This window comes from Cryptomeria japonica, chromosome 3, assembly GCF_030272615.1.
Source record: "Cryptomeria japonica chromosome 3, Sugi_1.0, whole genome shotgun sequence".
NCBI lineage: Eukaryota > Viridiplantae > Streptophyta > Pinopsida > Cupressales > Cupressaceae > Cryptomeria > Cryptomeria japonica.
This window is the reverse complement of record NC_081407.1, coordinates 954,335,952-954,352,211: the sequence shown is the minus strand read 5'-3', so window position 1 is coordinate 954,352,211 and position 16,260 is coordinate 954,335,952. Positions and strand designations below refer to the sequence as shown.

General features: G+C 36.3%; 1 protein-coding gene across 1 annotated transcript in view; it reads right to left on the bottom strand.

Moving 5' to 3' along the window:
- Positions 1 to 15,730, bottom strand: part of LOC131035605 (uncharacterized) — a 125,022-nt gene extending 109,292 nt beyond the window's left edge. Inside the window, exon 1 of the mRNA XM_057967339.2 lies at positions 12,550 to 15,730. Within this exon, the coding sequence (XP_057823322.2) occupies positions 12,550 to 15,589 (3,040 nt within the window). The 5' untranslated portion in view covers positions 15,590 to 15,730. The remainder of the gene's footprint in view (positions 1 to 12,549) is intronic.
- Between the last annotated feature and the right edge of the window lie 530 nt (positions 15,731 to 16,260).

Sequence of the window (16,260 nt, the reverse complement as noted above, 5' to 3'; positions counted from 1 at the left end):
CAATGGCACAAAATACCTCCAAATGGAAATTGAAATTTCACAGCTATGGCACCATTTCTAAAATTCTGAAAAATGTCTTCAATGGCAGCTTGGATTTGCAACAATAGAGGTTGGAACAGCAAGCAACAATGGAGGAAAAATATCGCCAAATTTTTCAACACTAAAAATCTCCAACATTAAAATAGTTTTTTTTTTTGTTTTTTTTAATATTTTGTTTGTTTATCTTTATGTTAGTAGACTTACCAACACCTTGCAAAGTAGTTAAAAATCCCTAAAAATAATAGAAAATAGCTAAGGAATCAACTCCAAGCAAAATCACCAAAGTGGTTAGGTGGCTGGAAATGAAAATTTTTAAGAACAACTGCCTACAATGGAGTTTTCAGACCTGCAACAGCGATGAAATGGTCTGAAAATGCACTAAAAACTCCACAAAGCACCTTCAAATGCAAATCACCTAAGTTGGAATTGGCTGGGCAATGAAAATTAAAGTCTGAAAATTTAGTGTGCAGCCAACAATGGAGGTCAAAATCTGAAGCAAATCTCAGATCTGAAACAAATCAGCGAGTTGGGAATGATGGCAACCACCAAGCATGCAGGAAATCTCCCCAAACAATGGCACAAAATACCTCCAAATGGAAATCGAAATTTCCCAGCTATGGCACCATTTCTAAAATTCTGAAAAATGTCTTCAATGGCAGCTCGGATCTGCAACAATGGAGGTTGGAATAGCAAGCAACAATGGAGGAACAACACTAAAAATCTCCAACATTAAAATAGTTTTGTTTTTTTTTGTTTTTTTAATATTTTGTTTGTTTATCTTTATGTTAGTAGGATGAAACATAAATGATAGTATTTTGTGTTTTTATTGATGATTTGAAAGGTAATTTTAATTTATAACTCACGCATTAGTTTTGCTAGCTATTGTAGACAACCGTTTTTCTACAATTTGTTTTTTTAAGTGTATGGAATGAAATAAAGAACAATCATATTTTTTATTTTTTTTCAAAATTAAAAAAGTGATAAAAATTATGAAGTTAGAAGAGAAATAACTTCAATTTTTTAAAAAATATTTAAAGATGATTGATTGATAATTCACATTAAATATATCACCTCCTACGATACAAATAATCCCTAGTTACCACTTCTCTTTATTTTTAATCGTGTTGTTTTACCTTATTATATTACACGCTGCTTTATTCCACATGTTGGGCTTTGTTTCCACTAGCTTTTTTAGAAATTATTTTATTATTTGATAATTTGATGTTTGCTTTTTTTTTCCTATTAGTTTCTTTTGTACAAAATTACTTATTATCTTTATGATTTTTTGAAACTTGAACTTAGTTTATAGGTTGACTTTGTACAAAATCACAAACTATATTGTAATTGACAATGCACTACTTGATTATTATTTATGCTCTTGTAATATGTAGTATGTTTTATGCAATGTAACCAGCAATATGAATATAAACTAGAAAATCTATTTTCTACAGTTCATGGGTTGAATTTTCTATTTTATTTGTTCCCAATATCTCTATGCTATGGAAAGGCACTTAAATATATAAAAATAGTAATTTCTTCAATTTTTTACATTTTTCTATAAATCCGATTCTTTCATTATTTTTTCCCGATTTTTTCCCCAAACGATTAATGCTTCTTTGGATGATACTATGCTATTTGGGGAAGGGAGGAAGAGGGAAGCCTTACCGTTGAGGAAAATTCTGAGACAATATGCATTAGCATCTGGACAGGAGATCAATTAGTTGAAATCAGAAGTCTTTTTCTTTTCAGTGGAATCTAGGAAAGAGATTGAAATTTTACAGTCTCTTGGCTACAAAGTGAGCAAGCTTCCATGCATTTATTTAGGGCTACCCTTGGACGAAGGAGTTAGATCTACTAAGCTATGGTATCCACTAAAAGATGGGATGGAGAGCATTTTCTCTTCTTGGAAAGGTAAATGGTTATCCTGGGCGGGGAGACTTACTATGTTGGGATTTGTTATATCTTACCTTCCCATTTATCTTCTTTCTTGCCTTCCATTTTCTGTGGGGATGAATTCAAAACTAATACATCTTATGAGGAAGTTTTTTTGGCAAGGATGTGAGGAAAAGAAGATGTTGGCTATGATCTCTTGGAAAAATATTTGTAAGCCAAACGAGTTTAGAGGAGTTGGGTTGAGAAATCAGCTCTAGCAGAATAAGGCACTTGGGGCTAAATTGGTTTCGAAAATGTATCAAGAACCTCATTTGAAATGGGTCTGGATTCTCCAACACAAATATTTGCAAAATGATGAGGCTTGTGGGATCTTTAGAACTCCAAACCCTCCCAAAGGTTCAAGGGTCTTGAACTTCATTCTTAGTTGTAAAGAGGTTATATGGAAACAAATATCTTAGGATATCCTGGATGGTAGGTCTGCATTATTTTGGAAGATTCTTGGCTTGGTCTCCCTACCATTGATGACTTAATGAACACCAGTAGAATCAAGGACTACTTTAAGCAACAATGGGGGGCATATGTGAGGGATTATGTTGTCATGATAGAACAGCATCATTTTTTGTGGTGGCAATGGAGAAACATGGATGATCTTCCTTTACCTGCTAGAGATTTGGTTAGACAAAAACAAATTTTGATGGAGAGGAAAGTGTCATTCAGACATGAACAAGACAAATTAATATGGTTGGGCTCTAAGACAGGTCTGTATAATACTAAGGATGGTTATAGGGATATCATTAAAAATATGAATTGGTTAAAAAGACAGAACTGCCTTTGCATTTGTGTTGGAGTAAACTTTGTCTTCCTAAGGCTGTGGTATTCACATGGGCTGCTCTTCAGGGTAGAATCTTAACCATTGAGAAGTTCAGGAAAATGGGATTTGAAGGTCCTTCTAGAGGCGTTTTATGCAAAAATGTTGAAGAAGTAGTGGATCATATCCTTTTGAGTTTCCCCTATTCACAAACTTGTTGGAGATGGCTTTGTGCTCGATTAGGGTGGATTACGGCCCTCCCCAATGATATTTTAAGTCTCTTCAAAGGTTGGTCGAAGGGGGAAAAGTCATAACCTTTTTCGGATTTTATGGATTTGTAGCCCATCAATCCTTTTATGGGAATTATGGAAAGAGCGAAATAGAAGGGTGTTTCAAGAAAAGGCTTTGCCCAGAGAAAGTTTAATCAATGAGATAGAAATAGCTAAAGTGGAGATAGCTAATAGCAGAGTACCTATCCATCAGCCTAAAGGCATTAGATTTTCTGAGTGGGACAATGTTATGAAGAAAACTTGGTGTGGACTTAAGATACCCCCAAATTTCGGTATTGGAGGGGATTCTAGCATGAAGGAAAGGGAGGGATGTATCTAAAAGACTCCCCAAGTGTGTGGGATGGATCATAGTGGCTCGATACTCATTTCCCCTACAGCAGGATACTAACAATTTACCGGAATTCAATGCATTGATTGAAGGACTGTTGCTTTGTAAGGATTTGGAAATATATAAGATTGAGATTGAGGGAGAATCTGCGGTGCTGGTGAATGTTGTGAGATCCAAATCTACTCCAACTTGGAGGTTGGGCTCTCTATTAGAAAGGGTGTTGGAAATCCTGGATTTCTTTGGAGATTATAATATCAATCACATTTATAGCAAGGGGAATTCGATTGCAGACAAATTGGCCAATGCACCGGCTGGTGGTCTACATTTCTGCAAGTTGGAGCCTATTGCTCCATAAGGTTTGATAGGATTCAGGAGATTAACCATTGAATGGTTGAAGGGCCCTCTCGACTTTCTTCAATATAATTGGTAGAGATTCTGGGCTTTGTTGTGGTATGGATGGTGCCTTCCTCTGGTCAACATTTCGTGAGGTCGTGGATGATGAGTTGGAGATTATGAGACAAGTCACCAACTACTTGGCGGGCTATATTTAAAACATAATCTTTTTCACTGGGAAAGAATATTTGCATTTATTGAGGCAGATTGACGACAGGTTGGCTTACTTGTTTCTTGCAAGTTTGGAGTCACATCATATTAAAATTGAGGATGATATGTGGTTTTTGAAGCATTTCAAATTGTAGGAAAAGACAGCATGGCATCGTATAATTATGAAGCATTCAATTGTTTCTTTTTCGAGAAGCTATCAAAGATCGGAAACCCTTCTATTTATTCTCCCTCGGCTAGCCAAAATCATTCATTGTCTTGTTGCGTTCAGCTGGAGAGTTCTCATAGATGGATTTGCCCATTAGATTGGTCTCTGAGAAGAGGCAGATGGCCTTTCTTGGGGTAGTGACCAATAAGCGAGTGCTTGAACTTACAAATCTTTCCCACCACCTATTCATTCATGCAGTTAAAAGGATTCTATGGGGGAATTCATAAGAGCATACCACAAATACAAAGTTAACACGGATATTACAGCCTTCTTTCTAGCTACTGTATTGTGGATGGGAGAGAGTAAGATTGTGGCAAAGCATCTCTATAGAAGGGTCTTCAAGAAGGCTTTCTTGGGTGATTTGGACCGAGTGCTTCACAATGTGGATGTCAATTTGACCATCCCATTCCCCAATCATTACTTTCACACTAGATTTGCGAGGGAATTGGTTCCGAGATTTCCTGTGATTATCAAGAGAGATATGCCATCTCATATAAGGAGACCCATTGTTCAACCGAATTTAGACTTTCTAAAAAGACTCATGGGCTATACTCCTAAGGGTTTATTGGCTGAGGTCATTGGTGATGTTGTGGATGAAGAAGCGGACTGGGTTGTGGAGTTTAAGAAGGATGAGGATATTGACGAAATGAGTGATGATCCTACTGATATGGAGCTAAATGGCTTCGACAATTGGAGCCTTTCAAGCTCTCTCCTGGGCTATAGATGAAGTGGGTCCTTCTCAAGCCCCTGCTCCTTGGGTCTAGTTTGTCTTTGATCAAAGGTCATATACATTTTGATATGTTATGCTCCATTGCGTTCCTCTGTGAGACCATGTCTCAAGTTTTGATCTATCTCGGCTTCTATGGCTGAAATTTGGGTTATTAGGAAGGGAGATGTTCGAATTTCTCTAGTTTGGGCTTCCTCTGTTTTTTGGGCGGTTACAGGGCATGGCCCTATAATATGTAATTTTTTGTTATATATTAATATAAATTTTGGCCTAGGCCTTTTAATGAGCAAAAAAAATAATGAAAGGAAAAAAGGAAAGGATCTTTTATAGTTCACTATGCCAATAGATTAATTAAATAATAAAATTATTTAACTAATATTGGGACAAAAATGATAAAATTAATTAAATTAAAATATTTAATTAATTATGGATAGAAAAGACTAATGAAATAATTAAATAATTAATTAATATGGATAAGTGAAAGTGGTAACATGACAAGATGAAAATGCAGTAGCCATTTTTAGATGTCTACACTACTTGTCTCTTCTTGCAATTCAAATTACATATCTATTTCATTACAATAGAAGCATTTTATTTTTCATTTTAAAGGAACATTCTTAGATTCGTACTTGCCCTTTCTTGAAAGTGAACTTGCCTTGTTGTGCACATATAAGCCTTTTTCATATTTTGGATGTTCATTATGGTCAAGTAGAGTAGATATTACTCCTTCAAGGCTGATGTTTACCTTGCTTATGAAAAATAATTGAATGATTATATTTACGAATATACGACGTATATAAAAAGAATTACAAGACGGTGTTCTAAAAAGAATGAACCATTCAACTAAAGCTTCAACATGAAGCTAAAAAGCAAATGCTTAAATAAAACCATTCAACTAAAGCTTCAACATGAAGCTAAAAAGCAAATGCTTAAATAAGCTAAAAAGCTAAAAACTAACAGCTAACTATGTCTTCTAACAAAAGAAGCAATTAGTTACACTAAACGAACTAAAAAGACATCTAAGATGACCATTATAGAACAGATATAATATTATTTTAATACCCTCCCTAATGGTCATCATACTCAATACACTACAAAAGACATTGCAAGTCTTTTGATCACAAATGCAAAGAATAGTCTGCTGCTACGGAGACCCTCCCAGGATCTACAGAATGTTAATGACCAAGAGTACCAGAAGCTGTCCAACCTAATGTAATCCTCAAAACCCTGAAACCACGATTTTGAGGAATAATCAGCAAACCCTCCAATGAGCAACAAACACGATTTTGATGAAAAAACACAAAAACTTTTGCAGAAGAGCACCAAGCATTGTTTGCTCTAGCAACTCCAAAACAGACTGCAAGATACCACGGTTGCAGATGTTTGCCCCAGCAATTCCACGTGTGACCCAATACAAACTGCAACAAAGCACAATTTTTGTGGAAAAACTGTCAAACCCTGAAAACTAGATTTACAAATCGTCGTTTTTGTGGAAAAAACAGTAAAACCCAAATAACCAAAAATCCCACGCGAACATCACGAATTACACAAACAATTTTTGAGGAAAAAATAATGAAAACCCACCCAGCAAACAATTTTTCAGAAAAAAATTATGAAAACCCTCCCATGATTTTTTTTTTATGGCAAAAAAACCAAAAAACCCAAAATAATTTTTGAAGGGAAAAAATTATAAACCGCAGAAATAATTGTCAAGGAAAAAATTATTAAAACCAAAAAAAAAAAAAAATTGTGGAAAAAATTAATAAAACCCAAACATAATTTTTTAAAGGGGCAAAAATTATAAAACCCAAACAAAATATTTTTTTAAAGAGAAAAATAATAAAAACCAACACTTCCATCATGAGAAGAAGCCCTCCCTGCTTGTGCACAACACCCACAAAAACCTAGCCGCATGAAACACCACTCGCGGGTAACAAAGACAATTTTTCTAAAAAATCGTTTAAACAAAACAGAATGAAACCCTTCAAAGGCCACAAACAAAGGAAGGTATCGTCAGAAAAACGTGAAACCCAAAAACAAGACGCATGCAAGAGAAACAATCGCGCGGATTAAATCTGTCGCCTGAAAACTATGCCAAAAAAAGTCGCGATGACTAAAAAATCGCGTAGAACAGCACCATGGCCACAGACAAAAGAAAAACCGTCGTGAGAAATAAAGCCCACGAAACCTAGAGAAACCCAACCACCAAAGAAAAGTCGTAGAGAATAAATTGTGCGGCCACTGCCCAGAAATTTGCGCGCAAAAAAAACAGTCGTCTTCCTCATCGAATACTATCGCTCGTTTGAAAAAATTGCGAAAAGAAAAAAAAAACATCACTGGAACAAAAAGCAACCAAAAAATGTAGAAAGCAAGCACCCCCAACAGAAAACAGCCCATGAAAACTGCGAAAAAAACCACGACAAAAATATAGACGCACACGCACAAGTATGTTGCGCACAAGCTGCAAACTCAAACACAGACGCATGAACCAAGAAAACACGAGCTCAAGCAAGATGTGCAGACGAAAAGGAGTTAAAAAACTCCAAAATCTGCTCTTCACCTGGAAACAAAAATCGCACAGACTATTATGCCCTCGAATTTTTTTCAAACGCCCATGAACCGAAAGTAGCAAATCAGTTTGCTTTTTTCCGTAAAAAAAACACTTAAAAAATTTCTGGAAATTATTTCCATATAGAAGGGCTTACGAATTTTTTATTAAAAAATTCACCAAATCTTAAAAGATCCCATCAACCCACTCTGATACCATGAAAAATAATTGAATGATTATATTTACGAATACACAACGTATATAAAGAGAATTACAAGACGATGTTCCAAAAAGAACGAACATTCAACTAAAGCTTCAACATGAAGCTAAAAAGCTAAAAAAGCTAATTACGCCTTCTAATAAAAGAAGCAGCATTTACGCTAAACGAACTAAAAAGACAACTTAGTCGACAATTAAGATGACCATTATAAAACAGATATAATATTATTTTAATAGATTAATCTAAACACCATACTAGACATATTCTTAGGCAAACTATTCAAAAGTATCGTTTTTGCATCATCCTCTTTTTCCTTCTTGTTAATGCTAGCTAATTGATTTAGTCGAAAGTGGAACTTATTTATATGATCTGCCATTTTTGCACTTTTATACATCTTCAATCCATACAATCTTTGGTTCAATGTCATCCTGGCATTTTTTGCTTCAAATCCAAAGAGCTTGTTTAATGAATCACAAATCTCCTTTGCAAACTTTGTGAAATCCACATGGTTTAAGTATGCTTTTGACAAGTGGAGACCAATAGTCCCCAACGCTTTTTGATTTTTGACAGTCCACTTGGCAAGTTCATTGCCATTAGTTAGAAAGGCTAAGGTAGGTTTGACAACTTCCCAAAGATCTTTTTCTATCGAGTGTAACTCCATTTGTATTTGCCATGTATGAAAATATCTACCTTCAAAGTTTTGAATAAAACTTAATTTATCCATGACTACCCAACGCTTTTTGATTTTTGACAGTCCACTTGGCAAGTTCATTGCCATTAGTTAGAAAGGCTAAGGTAGGTTTGACAACTTCCCAAAGATCTTTTTCTATCAAGTGTAACTCCATTTGTATTTGCCATGTATGAAAATATCTACCTTCAAAGTTTTGAATAAAACTTAATTTATCCATGACTACCCCTTACACAAATGAAAATTGAAGGTGTCGGGCTCCATCGATAATGCAAAATTGGTTATAACACTATTTTTTTAAACATATATTCAAAAACTGATATTGATCTCTTAACAAGATAATTAATTTCTAAGATATATAAATAGCACTCTTCTTTGTTGGAAAAACTCACTTCTTCGTTGTGGAGTAACTGATATTGATCTCTCAACAAGATAATTAATTTCTAAGATATATCAAATAGCACTCTTCCTTGTTGGAAAAACTCACTTCTACGTTGTTGTAATGTCCCCTACTAGGTTTAGGCCTGTTTTAACTATAATTAACCTATTCCAATGTACTTATGACTCAAAACTAAATTGATTAGGAGACAATTCTATCTTAACATGAATGAAATCAGTGATATTCCATTAATTTATTGATAAGTAACTTGCTCACCTGTCATACATCCATAATTCTTAATGCAAGTGACAAACTTTGTTACTACTTCAGTTTCAAGGAAGAAGAGGATGTGAATGTTACCCAAGCGCTTAGATACCAAATACAATAGGTTCCCTCAAAGTTTACAGATCCAAGCCCTTACCCTATCTTGGGACCCTGTCCCTCAAGGTTCTCAGGACGCTGATCCCCACCCTCTCTTGGGAATCACCCTATTGTCTGGATTTAGAATGCCCCTCTTGGAAACAACTCGATCTCATCTCCTTAAATACTGACAGTAATAGCATGATTTAGATTATAAGTATACTAACTTCTTATGTATTATGAATATATATGAAATTAAGTACGACTGTCATACATATTGCAGTCCATATTAATATTACTATTAATTCTGCATAAGAATATTATCAGGCTTTATATATTAAGCATACTTATTAAACACATCCCCATGCATACCACCAAGAACAAGGATGTTACTGCCTGTAACTTAATAACAGTTCTGATCTGATCTGATCGATAATATATATCGGTCTTCTGTAGTATTAAGCATACTTATTAAACACATCCCCATGCATACCACCAAGAACAAGGATGTTACTGCCTGTAACTTAATAACAGTTCTGATCTGATCTGATCGATAATATATATCGGTCTTCTGTAGTTTTAAACTTATATCTTTTGTGATGGATATCTCCCATAATCCTTAATAAGTATGCGATTCTTATTAAATAAATATTCGAATGGTTGAATGGTTGCACCCTTTTGTTTGGTGATAGATACAACCTTTCCTCGATCGCACTTTTCCCTTTAGACAAATCGTGCCTCTTCATTAATGTGTTGACTAACAGCTAATATTTTCAACATTCACATCGCTGCATAAATTGGTGATCTATTTAATTGTTGCAAAGGCAGACAGATCTGACATGCGTCAGATCTGGTCTGCCACTACTAATACCTGTTTATTACTTTATGACAATTAATCCAATTTATCTTTCAAACGGTTGATTTAAAAGAAATATTATATACTACTGTTGTCAGATTTGCATATACATTATCACCTTAGGATGTGTGTGGTTTTGTTTATTAATCTAATTTGTTAATACAAAATCGGGGCATGACAGTTGTGGAGTGGCAACCATATGAATGAATGTCTCTACGCAACTTTATAACTTGAGGCAATGCAGTTATATTAAATTAGATTGTTATAAAAAAAAACACCCCTCAAATAGTTCACAAAGAGCACGCTGGAGGAGAAGCACTATCGTCTCTTGTCATGATGGATTAGGGTTTTGAAATGAGCAACTAATGATATTTTCAAAGCTTTCTTGACCACCAACATAAGAGAATAAAACTGCAGAAATAATAGAAATTAGACAAAAAGAAAATGTGCAAAAGGAAGAGAATGGAAAGAGACTAAATTGCATGCATTCTCCAGCTCTCTAATGGTAGATTTAATCCCTCATATTATCATATATCTCCAAAATAGCTGGGTGACATGGCCAACTATTAAATAGAGGTCTATAATGATGCCTCCTGCAATTACCACGCTCCAGCTACTGAAAAATCACTTTCCTTCTTCAAACAGCTTTCACGTTTCACAACATTTTTCTAACAGATTTGTGGGTTTTCTTCTCTTGTTATTCAGCTTTCCAACACTATTTGAATCGTCAAATTTCATCAAAAAATGAAAAAGATATGCCAATTTCTGTGAGGCTGTTTCAAACTTTTTTTATAAATGCCTGTAATATTCTTACTAGTTCACCTTCAATTCTGCTCCCAAGCTCTGGACTATGTCGTTGGAATAAGCCTTTAGCAGTACAAAATCAATACAAGAATGATATCAGTGCCCAAAGTGCAAAGGAATAACCATGCTCTGATAGCATGTTTGCTTTGAAAGCTTCATAAAGCTTCACACAAAAAATAATAATATTGTTTTAGTTATGTATCTTCAAATCTATCGGGACAATACATTCATAGGAACGAGCATTGCTGAATTTTCTCTGATACAGTTTTACTACCCACTTTAATATTGGTGAATTGTTAAAACAACACATAACCATTATGACAATATTCGTACTAACAATACATTTCCTAACAAAATGCAGCCAGACTTGGATAACTGGCAACTTAACTGGCAACTTTGGTGCCATCTACTTAATGTGAAGAACGACAATCGTGGTAAGCTGCAAAATCTTGTGGAGGATATTGCGACAATCAGATCCCAGCTCAAATATATTCTGATGACGACTCCTGCTCCTATGCCTGAGCCCTCTGTAGAAGGTACCAGCACTGTTCATTTTTTCCCATTTTGATTTCTTTCCCTTGCAATGAATTCAAAAGTTTACAGAAGAATCTGGGAGAGCTCAAACAGGTAGTCATGCAAAAGCAGGATCAAATAAATGATTTGGCTGCCCAAATCAAAATGCTAAGATAAGCCAACTTTACTGAGCCTGATGCAAATGATCTCTCTTTGGGACCACTTAAACGAGCACTCACATAAAATATTTAAGTGAATCATTTGCACATGAGCTCTTAAGGACTGTAGTGGTCATTAGGACGAAAGGCTGGTAACTGAGTGATATCAAAGGCATAAAGGCATAACTTAAAAAACAAGCAATGGACCAAACAAGTCACTGACAAAATAGAAAACAAAGTGACAGACCCTAGAAAATGCACAACTAAACCCTAGATAATTACTAGTTCCAAAATCAGCATCCTTTTTTCCAATTTCTGACAAATCTAATCATTTCCCTCACAGCAATTGGACCAGGATGGTTAAATATCTCATTGCTAATATGCCATTGATCTCTTAACATCCCTCAACATGTCACTAAACAATGCTAAAGTTGACATGCTCAAGAATTGCATACATACCAACTCCTATTGATATTTCCATAATCCCAAATGGAAGAATTTCACATGCTCAATGTTATGATGTCTAGAGTTACACACCTAAAGTCTACAGTTACGATTTTTGGACTTTGTAAATGTTCTAAGATCTATGATCATAAGTTTAAATTGTAGATATAAACAATGTTTAGTTATCAAAAGGTTTTGGTTTGTAACCTACAATTTTCCAGTGTACAAAAGACCTTCCCTATCAAAGATGACACACACAACTAAAAATAGTTGACCCCAAGGTTGTTAATTTTCTTACAAATGTGCTAAACAAAGATGCAAGAAAATACTTCCACATTGACTTGTTTCTGATATGTTTTCCTTGAATTAAGGTCTTTACAAAGAAGCTTGGTTACTGTCAACCATTGCTAGTTATAATTATGTTCAATGCATGCAAGATCCACACAACAATACCATGAGTAATTTATCCCCAAGTTTCAAGGACAAGGATGGCATCACTAGTTTCAATCAGAATAATATTCAGAAGCTACTTTGCAGCTACTAAAATTAGATAGTCTCGTCCATTAAATAGTTTAGAAGGATGCAAAGATTAATATTACAAACCAAGCTTACAGATGGTAGCAGAGCAAGAGACCTGGAAATTGTCTTAATTCCCAGTCTTGAAAGTTTGGGAGCAAGCTCAAGTAAATATTCCATAAAAATTGAGGAAGAGAACCAGGGATTACCTTTGCCGTAGTCCAGATTCTCCACTTTGTCAGCAACCCAATTGTTCACCATTTCCCCTTTTCGTTCTATTGTCTTCTCAATGCCTTGAAAAAAGAGATCTTCTTCCTTAGAGTCTAGGCCATCAAATGGTTCTTTGCCAGCTTCTTCATTAGACTTAACTTTGAAAACTATATTACGTAAGACATCATCTTGCATCCATTTAAAGTCATCTACTTCCTCTGGTGCCATATTATTCTCTTCTTCATCAGATTCATTTTCATGTTCAATCTGTAGATCATCTGTTTCACTTGCATCACCAACTTTTGTATCTGTCGGCTTGTCTTTTTGATGGACTTCGACTATTTTAAAGGCTGGCCTGAGTTTTTCAAAGTTTACTTTGTCAAGCTTCCCACCAGCAGTTAATTCTGTTTGGTTTGTCCCAGTGTTAGCGTTTGCAATGAGCAAATCCTGGGAAGAGGACTCGGTCTCAGGTGCCATCAAACGATCACTGGACAACTTTTGTTTGTCAAAATCAAATTCTTGGATTCTTCCATTTGACCCATATGGAGTGGAGCGGTTCTCAATATCACCAGATCTATCATTAGAAGTTTTGCCCCATTTTGATGCCAGTAATGCATGGGCTTCCTCTACAGAGGTGATCACCCGTGGCCTCAATCTTTGAGTTCCTATTCTAGATTTTACAGAAATGCCATCAGGTTTATTTGGATGTTTCCCATTCAGTGATTTTGGTTTATCAGTCCCACTCTGGGAAAATGGTTTTTCACCATGAACAGTCCGTTCAGCTCCCACCTTTTCACCCACATCTTTTGAGGAACTATGTCCAAGAAAATAAGTGTGTGAGCACTCTTTTGCTGAATCTGTGTATCTGACATCGGCTGGTTTTTCCCTTAATGAAAAATCTTTGTTTCCTTCAGTCCCATTTGATTCTCCAGATAACATATGATTCTGTAAATTCAGATTCTCTTCCTTTCTGGTTGCACCATTTGAAAGTCCATTTTCAGTGCCCTTATAATCCATAGGCCCCAAGTCCTTTCTGTTAGCCTTGCCTCCTGAGTCAGCAACAGAACCTAAATCCAACTTCTCTTCCTTTATGGTTGCTCCATTTGTACTTATATTTGCAGTGGCCTTGTCGTCCACGAGAGTTGCAGCTGATACATGATCATCCATGGGCCCCAATTCCTTTCTGTCGACCTTGCTCCCTGAGTCGGCGACAGAGCCAAAATCCGACCTCTCTTCCTTTATGGCTGCTCCATTTGAAATTCTATTTTCAGTGCCCTTGCAGTCCACGACAGTTGATGATGCAAGGACATTCACAGAACTCAATTCCTTTTCATTGGCCTTGTGCTCAGAACCCGCAGCAGAAGCTAATGCACCATTAATGTCAGTTGCATTTGAATCGGTTACATTCACAGTTTCTCCTTTATTTGAATTGGAAAAAGCCTTCAAATCCATTCCTGATAAAATACTATTCTGTCCATTTAAATTTTCATCCTTTGCAACTGTGACTTCTGCACTTTTTCTGTTATGCTTGTCATTGTCTAGAAGGGCACTAGATGTGACAATGACATCTATAGGACCCGACACCAGTGGACTGCCATTTTGATCTGGAACAATGGCTTCATTTGAATCTTCAGGATCATTCACATTCTTACTTGCTTTTTGTTGCTCCATCTGTCGGACATCATTTGCCATGCGCCGTATCATCTCAATCTTCCTATCAAATTCTCTATCATCTATAGGAACCTTCCCCTTAGATGTTCTAGTTGCAAAGATCCTTTTCTTCTGTTCAGCTTCACTCGTATTAGGATTACCAGCATATACCTTGGAACCTTCTCTCACAGGTTTGTCCTCATATACACTAGGTGAATCCCCATCCATTAGCCTTCCATCCTTCTCACCCAAATCCCTCTCCATCCTCAACCTTTCCATCCTCTCTTTCTCCATCCTTAACTTCATCTTCCTCATCAACATCTTCTTTCTCTCTTCCTCTTCAAATGCATTTCTCACTGCTGGCGCAGGCTTCCTCGCCATCCAAAGAAACCAAAAACAATACACAAAGGCAAATCCAACAACAGTGAACTTCAAAATTCCTGGAACATGACCGTAAACATTGTCAACCCGATCAACCACATATCCCAACCCTTTCCACAACTTCTCACCCGTCGACTCCCCAGGCCTCACAAATCTAAACACGGTACTATTCCTTGGAGGACTAAAAACCCCACTCTCAATCTCTTTGGCCACTACCCTGGCCCTATTCAATCTGTGGTTGGCGAGTGACTTGGCTTCCTCCTCGGCAAATTGAAAAGCTAACGGCTGAATACCACATCTTCTCAAAATAGCATCGTCATTTACGTCAACACGTTGAACTTCCCCATCTCCGTTCTCATATATATGAAAAATGCGGTCCGTTCCGACTCCCCATTCTTCCGCATCTTTATCCAACTGCAACTTCAATTTCTCCAAATCATCCCAAAGCTTTCTCCCCACGTCTTCATATTTTCTCTTTTCTTCTGCATCCAGACGCTCCGGAAAACCTTCAGTAGATTCCTTTTCGAAATTCTCGCTAAAATTCTCTTCTAACAAATTCTCCTCCTCCCCTAAAACATGTAACCGCCCTGTATCTTCACTTCCCTGTTGCAAACTCTCCCTAAAACCCTCGCTAAATTGTTTTTCCAAACCCTGAATGGACTTGTTTTCCAGACCCTGGCTAATGTTTTCTCCCGACAAAAGTTCTTGCTCTCTAACAACATCATCGGAAATATTTAAGTCGGGTTCCCTCACCTTAAGAATCTTGGGGCGCAGGGCGTTGCGCCATCTGGTAGCTTGGCTAGTTCGCTTGAAAGTTGCCGCGACTACACAATTCGTCCGCCTTGCTGCTAATATGGGACCTGATAATTTCCGCAGAGAGTTTGTAACCAAGATGCAGCCTTTGCTGTAGCCAATGGCTATACTTTTCTTTGAATTATCGACAGGGTAAGGACGCTTATTTCTAGAGCTTCCAAAAGTGAAATCAACTGCTCTGTTGATACCTTCCATGGCCTCTGAGTTCAAGCATTTGAATCAATTGCTCTGTGAGGACACAAGATTCTCTCTATGTTTGCAGGAATTTGACGAATAAATGCCGACACATTAGTTAATCCAGAGTCAAAAATTTGTAGCGTCAATTTATATTTTCAAGCGCTTTTTCAGATATTTTAGAAATAGATTTGATTTGCGCGGGTTTAGGTAGTTGGCGTTTTAGGGTTTTGCCACGAAAGCATTTTTTTGGTTTTTAGTGTATTAGCCTATATGGGAAGATATCTCGTTATTATTAGTTCTTAATGATGTAATTTCTTTTATTTAAGAATTTAATCCATTTAGTAGTCTGCTATAAAAATTGAATTTAGTAGTTTTAAAAATATCATTTATCCATTTTTTATCAATCTATGTTAGAAATAGTTAATATATAAATGAAATTATTATTTAAATATATTATACTTTCAATACATTAATTTTTTTGGTAAAATTTTAATTATATTAATAAAGTAAGTTTTATGGCTCGTTAATGGGCTTTCTTGGGTGGATCCGGAAAAGAAGTTGGGAAAAGGGGAAATAAGGGTAGGAGTTGTATGGCAAAAGCTAGAGGAAGGTTGGGTGAAGGTGAACTTTGACGGGGCGTCAAGGGATAATTTGAGGCCTTCGAGGTTGGGATTTGTTGCTTGGGATTG